Below are 16,359 nucleotides of genomic sequence, written 5' to 3'. Positions count from 1 at the left end.
TGATGCACTGGGCCAGCGACAGACTAATTTGCATGTAGCCGGGTTCTGAGCTGGGATGGTGTAGTGAGCTAAAAAACGGTGATGGATCAAGCCATTATCTTTGGACTGGGTAGGAGTGTTCTGCTTAGTTCAGATACTCTGTCCATCACCACCCCCTTTTGTGAATCGTTTTGTCCACCATAAGCGTGGAAGGGTATACTCAGATGTGAGTCCCTTGCTAACTGCACCATCAGGATTCAAGCAAGCCGGGCCGAAGACGGCTGAAATGCCAGAAACAGCCGGAAGCTTGTTTCCTTCCCAGTATAAGAATTGGCTTGGTAGTTTGGTCTGCTCTGTTCCCATGATGCACTGGGCCAGGGACAGACTAATTTGCATGTAGCCAGGTTCTGAGCTGGGATGGTGCAGTGAGCTAAAAAACAGTGATGGATCAAGCGCTGGTCTTTGGACTGGGTAGGAGTGTTCTGCTTAATTCAGATACTCTGTCCATCACCACCCCCTTTTCTGAATCGTTTTGTCCACCATAAGCGTGGAAGGGTATACTCAGATGTGAGTCCCTTGCTCACTGCACCATCAGGATTCAAGCAAGCCGGGCTGAAGACGGCTGAAATGCCAGAAACCGGTCAAAAAAAACACCCCCTTTTCTGAATCGTACCGACGCACAGGGGTACTGCTGCACAACTTTCCGGATCCAGACTGACGCCTGGGGATATTCTTATGTAAGGAATCTAACACTATCTACTGTTTCTTACAGTGACTGTGTGTCAGAACATGTCCATGAGTAAAGGAGTTGCTATGCCTGGCACTAAAAACGCATCAAAACAACTGCTCCGAAAACCTAAACAAGCTGTGGACTCGGGAGATGGAGATCTGACTTTGAGCCTCAGTTCACACTCCAATAAATGTACTGCTGTTCACGTTTTTGTTTTCAAGGACATCTGAATATTTGATTACATCGAAAGCATAACATCTCCAAAAAACAACTTTTCACAGTCCCTGTACACATCATACTTGTTTTGCAATAAAAACTAAAATAAATATTACAGAAGTTTGCTCACGTGCAACGGTTTTCAAGGACGTCTGAATATGTGATCCCGTCGAAAGCATAACATCTCCAAAAAAACAACTTTCCACATTTCCCGCACACATCATAATTGTTTTGGAATAAACACGAAAATAAAGTATGAAAGAAGTTTGCTCAGGCGCAGAGGTTTGGAAATCAGCAGCCCTACAGGCAGTTATGTTTTGAACGTGCCTTTTTATGTCAAAGGGGTTAAACAAGAAGTAGCTGTCGGTAGTGAGAAGAGGTGTAAAACCTGTCTGGCGAAGGACGTTTTATTGCATTCTCTTGAAGAGGGGCCGCATTGCTAGGTGGCCACCCGCCTACGCTTTAGAGGAGTCCCCATGAAGCAGGATCTGACGGAACTTAAGTGGCAGCCATGCAGTGGCATCAGCAGCGGCCCCAGACACTATCCTCACATAACCCTTTGCAGCTGCCGCCTGAAGTGCAGTATCCGCGAGGAAAGAGCTCACGCTCTCTCAGCTCTAAGAGCGGACCATTTGCGCCAGACTCCCTCCACGGGCCGTCAGGAGAAGTGCAGCCGTGCCCCCTTCCCACTGCCCCTCCCTACCTGACCCCACTGACACACTTCTTGGCCTAGGGCTTTGGAACGCCGCTGACCAAACTCTGCAAATTTAATTCAGGAAGTCTTTCACACAACACGTGTTGAAACTTAAAAAACTAAAACAAGGCCTGACATTCATGAGGTGCAAGGAAAGGGAGGGGCAGGTACAACTGGCGGGGTGGGGGGGGGGGCAGGTCCGGAGCATGGAGAGGGGGCGATGAAGAGGGAGCAAAGGTGGAGCCGGCACAGGGGAGAGAGCTAAGCACAAAATCACAGTTGCAGCCCGGGGGGAAGAGGGGAGGGGAACGAAACCGGGAAGTCTGCATCCTTGCCCGTGACATGGGCGGGGCCTGTGATGCGGCTGGAAGAGGCTGGTGCGGCTCGTTCATGCGGGGCTACCATGAGGAAGGGAGAGCCCGCGGTAGCGTTGGAAGACCTGAGAAGTCCCGGGTCCCAGGTGGGGGCCCGGGTGAAGTGGAGAGGCGGGGTGTGTTCCTGCAGGGCTCCCTTATGCTGAGGGAACCCTTGCAGGGCGTCGCATTGGAACCCCGCGCAGGCTGCAGAGAAGAGTCTCTCCACAGCAGCCCGGTGAGTGGGGCTGCATGCTGGCACTAGCACCGCCTATCCTGAGTGGTCCTGCTGTTGCAGGCCACTCCATAGGGGGCATATTTAATTTTAAGCACCAGTGTGCTGACACATCTTGGGCATTTTGTGTAGTGTATTTCACGCCGTGCAGCCGATAGGGAGAAGTGAAAGTGCATGAGGCTACTGAGGACGCAAGGGGTACTGCTCGCAGAGCATGCTAGCGCGCATTCACATTTCCAGTCCGGCATGCACGTGCCACTGTTGTCTCCCTTCAGAGGAAAGTCATAGCAATAGATCTCACTGGCGACAAAGTTGTTTTTGAACTGCAGCAATATTTGTATGATTGTGCACATGAAGATTAAAATAATTTGGTATTTTTCAAGCTATTTATTCTAATGCCCCATGTTAAAAGTGTTAAGTTTACTTTCTAAAGGTATGTTTGCATTTTTCTAGAGCGAGGCCAGAGGCTATTTTGAATCACATTGGCATCCGTTTGCTGACAGTGGAAATGCCAGGTAAGAAACATTTTCGGTACGAGGTTACTGTCCATATGCTTTAAAGGGAAGTCTTCTTCAGTCTTTACATCGTAGTGCTTGCTTTTTGAGGGTACACTCGAGTCCTGGAATGAGACAACATCCCGCTCTACCCCCATTTTAAAATTTAACACAGATTTTAGCACCCTCTATTGTTCAGCGGACACTTAAAGATTGAGAGTCCAGGTGCATCAGACATTTTGCTATATGATTTGCCATTATAAAGTTGTACTGCTTGAAGCATGCTTCTCCTTGGTTACTGGTGAAGATAGTTCTATTTTCTCACTCTAGGTTGCTCCTTAGCAGGTGCCATCTAGGAGAAGTTGTCTGCTAGAAATAGGTTCCTTTGAGCAGTAAGGGTGGTTTCGGCTGACATTATAAAAACCTGCTGTTCTTTTAGAAGCTGGTTTTGACTCAATAGGCACCTTAATCAGCGTTTATGTTCCTTTCAGTTCCTTCATATATTGGGCGTAGCTAGAGTCGGTACTAAACTAGGTCCTTGCTTGCATGCTCACTTTCCTCCTCACATATATTTCACAGTTCCAAAATGTTGGGATTGATTTTTCACTTTAGGATTGATTCTTCCTGTGGTTTGATTGAGGCTGGGAGCTGCAGTTTTTCTTCCTTTCTTATGTTGAATAGCCGTATATTGCTTATTGTGAGTTGGGTATAGGCTGCAAGTATTTAACCTCCTTCTCAGGGTTGGTTTATTTCAAAAGATAGTGTCATGCTTCCTAATGATTATTGGATATTGTTGACATATCAATATCATTTCACCTTCTTGACAGTCCCATCTTGCTAGTTTCTTTTTCTACCTTGGGTCTTAGTGGATGGGCTCTTAAGTGTTCTCTGTGCTGCAGAAACTGTTTTATGCTCCCGTTTATTGCCATGATGTTCAGAGGGGGAACTTAAAGTGGGGGGGGGGCAAATGACTTGTGATAAATCACTTAACCTCCTGTGCTTATATTATAAGACATTACAATACTCAAACCCTTGCCATGCACAGTGTTGTCATAAAATCATTTCAGATGTCATCAGTGATGTTATCAAGGATTTTATAGAACATGTCATGAGTGTTGTAATATGTGAGGGTATGAGCAGTGCATGACAAGGGTGCAAGTTATAATTACTTTAGTTAACTATAAATGATTTCACATTTTTTTTTGTTTAAAATGTTAGGTGAAAATGTGAGTTAAGACTTGACTATAATGTAACTTTAACCTTTGTTTTTTCTTCAGTGAATTTCGGAGGTTTTAAAAAAAAAAAAAGAAATTAAGATGTTATTACCATATCTAACTATAACGTCATTTTTACCTTTTTTCATCAGTAAATTTCTGAGGTTTTTTTTTTAAATGTAAAATTACAATAGGAAAGGCTGTCATTTTAAGTAAGGCAGACGTATTGTCTTTGTTGTTAAATCACCACAATAATTTATCAGCAATTAACATGTCCATGTGCATTCATGGCAAATCTTAATAATAATTATTGTTACAAAAATATTTTGGAAAAAAGCATTTTACTCCAAAGAACCATAAACATATCTTGGAGTTTTCTTTAACACTTTTCACTTTTCAAACAACAAAATAATGCCACAGCACCACCCACAAGCGGTCCCTGCACGTCAACTGAAGAACAGATAGCTCCAGCTCAGAATGCTTTAAAAAAAATATGGTAAGCCCTCCTGTATTCAATGAGCCAAGAAACATATGTAACTTTTCATTTTTAAATGTTCTTAAGGGGGCTGCCGCACCTCCTGCAGACCCCCACAACATATGCAAAAAGAAATTGGTAGTGCCCCTGCTCCTTCTAGGGCACAAAGAGGATAAAACATATTCACGTATACAGCCCTCACAGGGCATTATGGAGCACTCCCTGGTAGGAGCTGTAACTGTAGAGTGAGCAACTACCCCACTGATTTCACATTTCTTTCCTTTCTTTTAAAATAATAAAATATTTATATTTGGAAACAGCAGGGGAGGCCCATGGCCACTGTGGCTCCAACAGCTTCCCTGCCAGCACTTATCCTGGGCCCCAGCAGGAGCTGGCAATTCTCTTTTTTTATTTTATTTGTGGGGTGCCCCGGTCACACCTGTGTACCCACAACATAGCCAGCATGGGGGTCACAGGGGGAGGTCCAGGACCTCTGCATTCCCTACTCTCCGGCTCCTCATTTAGCACCCATCTTGGGTGCTTATGGGAGCATGCTTCACTAATTTGCTCCTGCACAGTGGGGAGCAGCTTTCTTTCTGCCCCTGCTGGATGGGAGCAATCTACAATGTCCAGGTGTATGGGGTCCTTGGGACCTCCTTGTAGATGGGTCCCCAAGGGATGGGGTCCCCCCTGGTGCCATAACATGGTTCGGGGAGGGGGTACACCATGCCCCCTCCCCAAATATCACATCAGGCCCTATGGGATGGGGTTTCTGGGGCCAGTCTAAGACTGGGCAAGGGAGGCCTCTGGTCCCCTCCCCAAATAAAATATTGAATCTGAAACCCCCCTCCCCCAAAAAATTACATCCGCCCCGGTAGGATGAATCTGATTCTGCTGTAAATAATGCAATATGATATAGGATAGTATGTCATATAATATGCTAGGTAATATATAATATCAATACAATATTATTTTTCCAGAATGAACCACTGGGCTTTTTCTTAACACAAAAATTGATATGAGGCCTTACCACATGCTCCGCTGCAGAAAAGGCACCCCAAATTCACTAAATCGCAAAATTACTCCAACATTTTTCAGAAGCCTTTTGATTCTATTGAACAGATGCCAAGGGCCAGCACACCCAACTCTGTTAAGTGTTCCAGCTCCAGACTCCATTGCAGATCACCATCTGCCATTTTTATGATCAGATTAATATCTTGGCCACAGGCAGGTATCGAAGGGCCCGGTCAATGTTGTGATGTTAACAAACGATGCTGGTATTACATTAAGAAAAGTGTCAAATGTACCCTTCTCTGCTATTGGTGGCCTAGATGCCATTATCTCTGTATTAAAGATTATCACAAAATCTATGGTTTCCTGCAATTTGTATTACTGCAGATGTATAGGTTCTTATACAGAGGACATGTATGCATGCTCTTCCAGGGCTGGAACGGCATGAGCGCTATGTAGACAAAATGTGCCAATTCAAAGCATTTTTAGGCCTGATATATAGATTACTTTGCCCTTCTTCTGCATGGAATACCTTCTTGTGTCATGTCCAGAGGAACATGGAAGCCTCTAGACTGGCTTGTGGTGCTGTTTCATATTTCCCTTTAGTTTTCTTGCTTGTGGCGGACTGTTTCTAGAGAGTGCAAGGTGTGTTTGGAAACACTAGAGTCTTTCATGTTTTTGACCCAAGTCTCCAGGTATTTCTCTTGGTTTCCTTCCTATTGGTATTTGAGACAGCAGATCCGTAGCAGTGAGAGGAGGACGCCACATTGCAGCATTGCCGCCTCTCACGATTGCCCAGGATTTTCCCGAGGCCCCAGCAACGGTGAACTGCGGCTCCCCACTCTCCCGCGCCCCTGCCTCGGAGTAAGCTGCGAGGAGCGGTGGCGGAGTAGCAGATCGGTCAGAGCACTGCCACGTTCCTGCAGATAGCAGTCTGCGGTGCCCGCCTCTCCCCCGTGGTGTCGGCCTATGCAAGGGGGCTTACACGGGAGCAGAGCTGAGCTGCGGCGCTTAGGAGTCTCAGAGCTCCGGAGTCAGAGGATAGTTCCCTCGTAGTGGAGCGGTCGTGCAGGCGTTGAGCGTGCAGCGACTCCTTCGGCATCTTGGAGACCCTCACCTGACACCGGTAGCCGCGGAGAGCACAACAGATCGGTCAGAGCCGGTGCCAAAGCTCCTACGGTAAGCGCACCCGCCATTAGACGGTGGCCGCAGTGAGTGTGTGCCCTTGACAGATCGCGAAGGCTGCCCGATTAGATCAGGTACAGCCTGCGATTCTGCCTCGCGTGCCCGGCTTGCCCTTCCCTCATCATCTGCTCGTCATCTGCTTGCTACCTGTTTGCCTTCTGCCCGCCACCTGCTTCGTGCACACTCAGTTCGCCTGCTCCTGCTATCATTACCAGCTGCTCCTCACTTCTCTTTACTTCCAGCCACTGCCATCTCTCCAGCGATCGCCTTAGTTATCATCACAGCCGCTACCATTGCCACTAACAGGGCAGCCAAGGAACCCAAGGCTGCCCGCTGCTCCCTCCAGCCACCACCAGCCATTTAGCAGCCACTGCAAGCCGCTGCTACCGCTACTGCAGCCAGTGTAGCCAACACAGCCACTGCTTTACCTGTAATTAAGGGAGGAAATCAACCAATTGTTTGTGCCCTGCACGGCATCGTTGAGCCACAATCCCCTGGGTGATTTTTCCGGGCGTTTAGAACATTCTAAGTAGCCCAATCTGCTCGGTCAATGGGGGTGTATGAGGGACCACCCCTTACCCCATGCCCCCCTACGTCTCCCAGCGATGAGATCTGGGAAAACCAGGAAAGCCCCATACAATCTTTCAAAAAAAGGCATCAAGAAGAGGGTTTCTGACAATGCAGTAGCAGACCAATCGCCACCTGAAAACCTGGCAAACTCATCGAATCCAGTTACAATCGGGTATTGCCTTGGATACAGCACCAAGTTACAACCCTATCAGTCTTCATCTCAAGTCCAGCCTCCCCTCATCCATCAAATAACAAGCGGAGCTGGTGGAGTCTGTGTGTTTAAGGACCATCGAAACTGCAAAGATACGCAATCGAGACCTTCAGCCATCGCAGTTTCTTCATCTAAAAAAATTTCTTTGAGGGACTATTTCAGAAGTTCTGTATCCTCTTTGAAGTCCAGATCAAGCTCACTTTATATACCCCAGATTCCTGCTTTAACTGCCTCATCCTCAGCCCTAGCCCCAGCCCAGCACCAAAAACTGGTCCAGCCCATGATCCATGTGTATGCCGGTGAGAAAGGCCTCAGTTCATCGTAACCAGGCCTTTCAACAAGTGCCGATTTCCAAATAAAAGAAGCTTCAGAGGCCCCTTCATCACCTCGGGTTCACTTCGAGGCCCTCGACCAGTCCTCCTTTGACTCACAGGTCAACAACTTTCAGATTTTGGCTTCTGTTTCCCCTCCACCTTTCACTGGATGCCAGTTGACCTCGCCAGATCATCACTCTGTTTGGATTCCTAGCTAGTTTTCTCCCTTAGCAAACCAGTCCCAAGCCCTCAAGGCCCATTTAATAGCAACTACTAAAGTTCTCACCCCACAAGTTGCAACCCAGGCAAATGAACATCTAAGCAACCCCACAACGTCATCTCCAACCCTTTCATAACCAACTGCCAACAGTTGTCAACAAAAGATCAATACAGGCTGGGGCCTCAACACCATGCCCAATACCCACCTTGACTTATCCTTTTTTTTTTACCAAAGAATCCAACAGATCGACCGTCAGCCCTCCATCTCCAGACCTAAACGAGCTGTGGTCATAACTCCTCCAAACCCTTCATTCTACAGTGTCAGCATTGAACTACCACTCAGACAAAATGGATCAACAGGTGGATCTATTAAAAACTATTGCTGTGTACACCGTTGGAATTGATGAAAAAATGGAGGTGCTCAATTCACTGATAATAAAAGCTCAATCAAGTGCAACTAGTTCAATCGGTATGTTGCTACTCTCCCATCACCGACTTTGTCCTCATTGCCCCAATTTCTGTCATCAGTACTAACAGAAATTCAGAGGTTACCAGAGTCCAGGCTTCCCGATTCCACGCCACTGGCTCCTCCACAGGGCAAACATCCGGAACCAGAGCACACGTCCGATAAATTATCACCCGTTTCTTTACCATCAATCAAAGCAACAGCAGTCTCTAATGCATCCACCAACACAATTACCAACGCCAAACCACCCCAGCAACCCGCCTATCGACTGTCAAAACAGGGAGAAAAAAAAAGGCTTCGGAAATCCCGCAATAGGCTTCAGTTCCTTCATATATTGGGCGTAGCTAGAGTCGGTACTAAACTAGGTCCTTGCTTGCATGCTCACTTTCCTCCTCACATATATTTCACAGTTCCAAAATGTTGGGATTGATTTTTCACTTTAGGATTGATTCTTCCTGTGGTTTGATTGAGGCTGGGAGCTGCAGTTTTTCTTCCTTTCTTATGTTGAATAGCCGTATATTGCTTATTGTGAGTTGGGTATAGGCTGCAAGTATTTAACCTCCTTCTCAGGGTTGGTTTATTTCAAAAGATAGTGTCATGCTTCCTAATGATTATTGGATATTGTTGACATATCAATATCATTTCACCTTCTTGACAGTCCCATCTTGCTAGTTTCTTTTTCTACCTTGGGTCTTAGTGGATGGGCTCTTAAGTGTTCACTGTGCTGCAGAAACTGTTTTATGCTCCCGTTTATTGCCATGATGTTCAGAGGGGGAACTTAAAGTGGGGGGGGGGGCAAATGACTTGTGATAAATCACTTAACCTCCTGTGCTTATATTATAAGACATTACAATACTCAAACCCTTGCCATGCACAGTGTTGTCATAAAATCATTTCAGATGTCATCAGTGATGTTATCAAGGATTTTATAGAACATGTCATGAGTGTTGTAATATGTGAGGGTATGAGCAGTGCATGACAAGGGTGCAAGTTATAATTACTTTAGTTAACTATAAATGATTTCACATTTTTTTCAGAAGTTCTGTATCCTCTTTGAAGTCCAGATCAAGCTCACTTTATATACCCCAGATTCCTGCTTTAACTGCCTCATCCTCAGCCCTAGCCCCAGCCCAGCACCAAAAACTGGTCCAGCCCATGATCCATGTGTATGCCGGTGAGAAAGGCCTCAGTTCATCGTAACCAGGCCTTTCAACAAGTGCCGATTTCCAAATAAAAGAAGCTTCAGAGGCCCCTTCATCACCTCGGGTTCACTTCGAGGCCCTCGACCAGTCCTCCTTTGACTCACAGGTCAACAACTTTCAGATTTTGGCTTCTGTTTCCCCTCCACCTTTCACTGGATGCCAGTTGACCTCGCCAGATCATCACTCTGTTTGGATTCCTAGCTAGTTTTCTCCCTTAGCAAACCAGTCCCAAGCCCTCAAGGCCCATTTAATAGCAACTACTAAAGTTCTCACCCCACAAGTTGCAACCCAGGCAAATGAACATCTAAGCAACCCCACAACGTCATCTCCAACCCTTTCATAACCAACTGCCAACAGTTGTCAACAAAAGATCAATACAGGCTGGGGCCACAACACCATGCCCAATACCCACCTTGACTTATCCTTTTTTTTTTTTACCAAAGAATCCAACAGATCGACCGTCAGCCCTCCATCTCCAGACCTAAACGAGCTGTGGTCATAACTCCTCCAAACCCTTCATTCTACAGTGTCAGCATTGAACTACCACTCAGACAAAATGGATCAACAGGTGGATCTATTAAAAACTATTGCTGTGTACACCGTTGGAATTGATGAAAAAATGGAGGTGCTCAATTCACTGATAATAAAAGCTCAATCTCAAGTGCAACTAGTTCAATCGGTATGTTGCTACTCTCCCATCACCGACTTTGTCCTCATTGCCCCAATTTCTGTCATCAGTACTAACAGAAATTCAGAGGTTACCAGAGTCCAGGCTTCCCGATTCCACGCCACTGGCTCCTCCACAGGGCAAACATCCGGAACCAGAGCACACGTCCGATAAATTATCACCCGTTTCTTTACCATCAATCAAAGCAACAGCAGTCTCTAATGCATCCACCAACACAATTACCAACGCCAAATCACCCCAGCAATCCGCCTATCGACTGTCAAAACAGGGAGAAAAAAAAAGGCTTCGGAAATCCCGCAATAGGCTCACAGAAGAGCCCAAAAAAACAATTTGCTACTTTTTTACAAACAGTAAACCAGCGACAGCACAGGCTTCAAGCACAGTGCCCACGTCCCCGCCAGCCAGTTGCAAGCAGCCCAATCCCCAATGTCCCAAAAAGGACCCTTAATAGTAAAACTTTCAACAGAAACGGAGTCACCACAAGCTTCAAGGCATTCCCCACGTCTAATATCTCAGGATAAAATTGGAGACACTGGAATCAGGCAATTACAAACCAAGGAAGAACTAATAATTGTCAACAGGTCAGCCACAACCACGCCCCCGCAAAAGCGTCCACCAACTACTGAACCCTCTTCCCCACCTCAACTGATGATTAACAGTCCAGGCTTACATCGCGCAGCTAACCCCATCAAAGAACTGGACCATCCGTTTTGGGCAACTCCATCCAGCAAACTTCCTTTGGCTTGTATGCGCAAAACAGATTTTACCTCTGCATCAACCAACCAAGTCAGTGAGCAAGCCTCCCCTTGTATAGTATATCAATTTCTCAAAGAACATCAGAAGTTAAGCTTAAGCCAACTAAGTCCTTACCCCTTGAAATCCACAGCCCAGCCACAGACACCAATGAGACCAAATTACTGTTAACACCAGAGTACGTCTCTCAAGGCCCACACGACATGTTAAATCGCGTCAACATAACCCAGCTTTTCAAATAGAACCCGGACCTGTGTAAGCTGCAATCAAAAGACCTACACACCATCGAATTTAAACCCAGTATCGGCCCCCAAATGGAAGAATCGACTCTAATTACACTAGCATCTAAAGGCACTAGGGAACTGGTTCATTCTAAAGCTGACCAATTCAAAAACTGGGGAATAATCTTAGCAACGCCCTGAGTTCCCCGATACCCTTCAATACTTGTACCTAGCCAGGCCCCAGCTTCAAGTATAAGCCACACCCCCCTTTCCATTCCAAAGTCAGCCAGAAGCCGCTCTCCCGTCAGCAATGACAAGTGCAGTGAAGTACAGCAAACCATCAGAAGTGCAGACTGGTCATGGCTGCCAGGAAGCCCTATCCCAAAGTTGGACCAACTGAAATAACTTGGAACACAATCTAATAATCTGTTCCTGCAATATCACCGGTCTTTTGTCGAAACTGCAATCCCCAGACACACTTGGATTTAAAAAAAATAAAAAACATTATTCTTCTCCAGAAAACCTGGCTATCAACCAGCAACCAAATTGAAGGGTACCTGGAATTCACATTGCCCGCCACATTGCAGAGCCAGTTCGGCAGACTGTGCGTTGGACGGTCTATCTACGCGGCTACTAGACTGTCAGCACGTATCAAACAGCTAAAATTTGAAGTTGACTGGGTCGCTGGCATTGTGTTCAAAAAGTTCACATCGGAGAGCAAGCTACCACTGCTAAATGTTTACATTTCTCCATGCACCAGTGAGAAAAGATCCAAACTGGACTGCCTGACCGAAATATTATGCAACATCTTAAGAATATATGGCAGAACATCATGTTTAATCTCTGGAGATTTTAATACCAAATTCTTTCACAACCAGTTTGAGGACATACGGTTTTCCAGCGGTTCCCTCACATCTCGCCACACAAACATTACCATCAGGACTCAGATCGTCTAAATTGGAGGAATATGCAGTCCTCCAGTGCAGCAGAATAGGTTATATAGTAATAAACGGTCGCTCAACCAGAGATACACCTGACCCCCCCCCCCCCCCCCCCCCCCCCCGCAGCCTGTGCAAGAACTAACGGATGAACCCATTCATTTTTAGACTTTACATTAGGAAACCGTGAAATGCTCACCCTAATCGAGTGCCATTTCATTGCAGCACAGGGGGAAAGTGACCATCGACCCCAAATAATATCTCTCAACATGCCTCATCATCAGGCACTTGCTCACACAATATCAGACAGTCATTCAGAGAACCTAAGGCAAATGAAATGGACATCCAGCGCTGTCCCCACTGTCCTGGGGAAATGCGGTGCCTTTCTACGTTTACCATGCGAAAAAGATGCGACGGCTGGAAAGTGCTTGTGAACAGTTTATTAAACGAATTTCCTTCCACAACTTCGCATTTCACCTGCAACAAAAATAATTTCAATCTCAAAGAAATGCAGCTCTACGCCCCACCACAAAAAGCCCAGGAAACGCAATTTTATTTTACCTCTACCAGGAAGCTCAAAAAGTAATAGGTCTAACACAAAGTTATTCTGGTCCCTTGTGAACAGAGGCCCATTATGAGGCAGGGGACACAGCAGCGCAAACTTAAGTGCTGACGACTGGACCGAGTTTCTATTCAACCACTTCAGTGAACATTTAAGTAGGACCGAGCAACCCAGCCCCCATTCGACATCCAAATCTTGGCCACCACTCAGTGAAGGCCACTGCACAGGAAACATTGGGTCCACTACCAAAGTTGAAGGCGCCCCGGATGCAACAATAATTGAGAGAAAGGAGCCACCAAATGCTTGAACTCCAGAGATGCTGATGACTCCATAAAGTTTTAAGAAACACCATCGCCCGGATGATTAGGAAAGGCAGGTCAGACAGAGCCCCTGGCCCCAATGGACTACCTCAGGGCTTGTTCAAGTCAGGCGAAACGTTGTGGTCAGGTCTCCTTGCACCCCTCTTTTTGCATTGCAGGCTCAATAACCACATCCCGGATTCCTAGAAAGGTGCTATCATTCATCCCATCTACAAGAGTGCTAAAAAATTACAGAATGAAATCCCTACTTGATATTGAATCCAAATACTATGCCAGCATTTTACCAGAAGAACTGTCAACCTGGGCTGAATCAACACAGCGCCTCCCCTTTAATCAGCCCGGCTTCGCAGCTAATTCAGGCACAACCAGCAACCTACTGACATTAACTGTTTTGATGGAGAAGGCAGACGTTTGTCGTATCCAACTATACTGCTGCTTCATCGACTTCAAGGTGACTTTTGACCGGGTGCCAGGCGGCCGTCTATGGCAAAAATGTGAGCGCTGGGGTATATCCCCCGCCCTCTTACAAGCCATAATCCAATTCCACACACGAACCTGGATAAGAATAAAATTGGGCGACTGGTCCCATGTTTAAAAAAAAATCCAAACAGGAAGCAGTATTAAACAAGGCTGCATGTTGGCGCCCCTTCTTTTTAACCTGTTCGTCTGAGACCTATCCCCCATACTTGATAAGGTTAACTCCCATCCGCCTCAACTGGACGGAACCCGCATCAGCAACCTGTTATACGTTGATGACCTTGTGTTATTGGGCCACACAAAGGTAGGCCTACAGAGGCTACTCGATGAACTCCTTCCCTACACACTTGACAATGCTCTCGAATTGAATCTGTCAAAAACAAAAATAATTTATTTCAGCAAACAGAAGCAGTGGAAAAGTAGGTGGTTTAGTGCCACACTATAAATATTTGGGAATCTTCCTTGACTCCAGGGGTTCCTTCACTAAACAACAAGATCTTGTCAAGGCTAAAGCACTGTCGCTTGAGGTTGCGCGGCAAAACTCTAAAAACATCTACTAGGGCCAAGCCTAACTCTACTGCTCCAGGTGATGAAGGCAAAGATCACCAATTCCTTATCATACGGATACAAGATTATGATGGGCACAACAAACATCCTATTAAATAAATCAACCACCAGTATCTTTACACGAGCATGTCACCTGCCGAAGTCTTCATCTCCGGCACAAGTCAGATTAGAACTCTGCCTGCTAGATCATAACGGCGTGGAGGCTGGCGCTTTTATTAAGTTCTGCATTAGACTGCGCAATTTCCGGGATGGCAGTCTTGAGGCCAAACTTTGAAATGAAATATCGACCAGCACATCTAGCCAAAAATATCGGCACCACTTGGCCCACTCCCTACAGCTACTCGGAGTCACGGAATATTGGGGAACAAATCCTTCGCCTTTGAAGACCGTAATTAAGTGAAATGTTTGGCTCTGGTCTGTTCACTCCGACAGGGCTAAACTATCCAGAATGAAACACGCCAGGGCTGTTGTCTCCGATTATAAGCCAGGGGTTGAGTCATCCTACTTATCAAGCACATACTCACTCTTTTGGAAGGTTAAGTTCATGGCCCTCAGGCTGGGCGAGTAGCCCTTTTTAAAGAATCTGCCACAATGGCAGCGCCACAGTCTCAATATCGAATGCAGGTAATGCGAATACCACTCCGAAAGCATGGAGCATATCCTGCATATGCACAGCTCTGCTTAACTACAGGAGAACTTTATTGCGAGATGAGTGGAACAAACTAGGAACTTGCACATGTCAGGCCATAATAGCGGCTATGAACCCAGAAAATACAAAGCTGAACATTCGGTTCACCAAATTTGTCATCAGAGCTGCTAAAATACTGGGGGAAGAGCAAGGCAGCAAATCTTCCACCGGTCGGCCTTGCCACTTCTTTGTAATAACACTTTTAGCGGCCCCTTCAGCTAAGCCCACCTGGAGACTGTCTTCAGTACTTTAATACTATCTGTCATATTTATTGGTCCCTTCTTTTAGACTTTCTTAAAACCATTCCATGACTGTTAAGTTATCCAATGTCCTTGAACCGTAAATACAAATGAATATTCTGACAATTTTTAATTTTAACCCATTTTTATCGCAAGATTACTTCACTGTTTTTGCACTAACCGGGGTCCTTTTCTTCTTTCTTTTTAAATTTTTGTATATGTACACATGAGTTACACGGTTTTAATATTTTGTTATGGTTTTTAGTAATCAATCAAACTTGAATTTGAGACTGCTCTAAAGTAGAATACGCCATTGTGCGGATGCGTGGGGAGCAGTTGCTTGCAAGTTATTTTTTTGTTTACCTTCAAAGAACTTTCTCACTCCTCACGACGTAGAAGCTGGTTTGCATCAGTTGATAATATTGAAATCTTAAAAGGAGTGCAAGAACTGTTTAGTACGTAAAATTATATTTTACCATATTCTACTGGTAATTTGATATGTACTTGAGTCTTTAAACTCAGTTTGTTTGTGTACATGCATTAAGTCCAAGTTAAATGTTAAGTGGTGTTTTCGGTTTCATAATCCTTTGATTTAGGCCACCGCTGACGCGATTTGCTGATAGCATTGAGGATCCTGAAGAGTAAGTGCATGTTTTATTTACATTTTAAATCTGTGATTACCGTGGCTCGTTGCCCTTTTACTTTGATAAATGAAACTAGCCATAGAAAACCTATCTGGATCATATATTGAACACTTAATTTATATTAGATGCGTTCTAAATGTGTTAATTAGTTGTTTATCATTTAGGTTTCAAATTGTTTTCTTTGTTTCCTGTAGTAAGGAAGATTGTCTTCTTACCCACAGTCATTAAGCTTCATTATGGCTATTCATTTTTTTCTGAAATGCCAACATTGTTTAATTTGAAACTAACCATTATTCAAAATGTAAAAGGTGGTAGTTCAACTACTTAGGCCCTCTTTTATGAGCACACTGCAGTGGTAATCCAGCACAGGAAATCTTACATTACCTTGAGATGCTATTATGTCAGGATCCGGGGTTTCTGCACTATCCCCTAGGTTAAAACCTGGCTATGGTGACTAACCATGAGAAGCTTTATTTGGCAAGTGATTCCAGCATTTTGTCCCTCTTTCTGGTGTCCCTCCCCATCCATATTTGTATGGGTATTTTCTGGATTTTCCTTCTCAAATGCGTGCTCTGAAAGGAACTTTAAAGTGCCATGTTCCCACCCTTCTCACTATACCAGTTTGACCGTAAGCACATGTTAACGGCTGAATCACAATTACTGTAATCAGTGTTTAATTTGTATAAGAATTAAG

The 16,359-nt window shown here is 45.3% G+C and overlaps 1 protein-coding gene across 1 annotated transcript in view; it reads left to right on the top strand.

Annotated features, from left to right (window-relative positions):
* MAP4K5 (mitogen-activated protein kinase kinase kinase kinase 5) overlaps positions 1–16,359 on the top strand; it is a 577,489-nt gene that overhangs the window by 266,759 nt on the left and 294,371 nt on the right. The window contains exons 15-16 of the mRNA XM_086937299.1: positions 2,661–2,722; positions 15,618–15,662. Of these exons, the coding sequence (XP_086793425.1) occupies positions 2,661–2,722; positions 15,618–15,662 (107 nt within the window). The remainder of the gene's footprint in view (positions 1–2,660; positions 2,723–15,617; positions 15,663–16,359) is intronic.

The sequence above is a fragment of the Lissotriton vulgaris genome, chromosome 9, assembly GCF_964263255.1.
Source record: "Lissotriton vulgaris chromosome 9, aLisVul1.2, whole genome shotgun sequence".
Classification (NCBI taxonomy): Eukaryota; Metazoa; Chordata; class Amphibia; order Caudata; family Salamandridae; genus Lissotriton; species Lissotriton vulgaris.
This window is presented reverse-complemented; position numbering and strand designations above follow the sequence as displayed.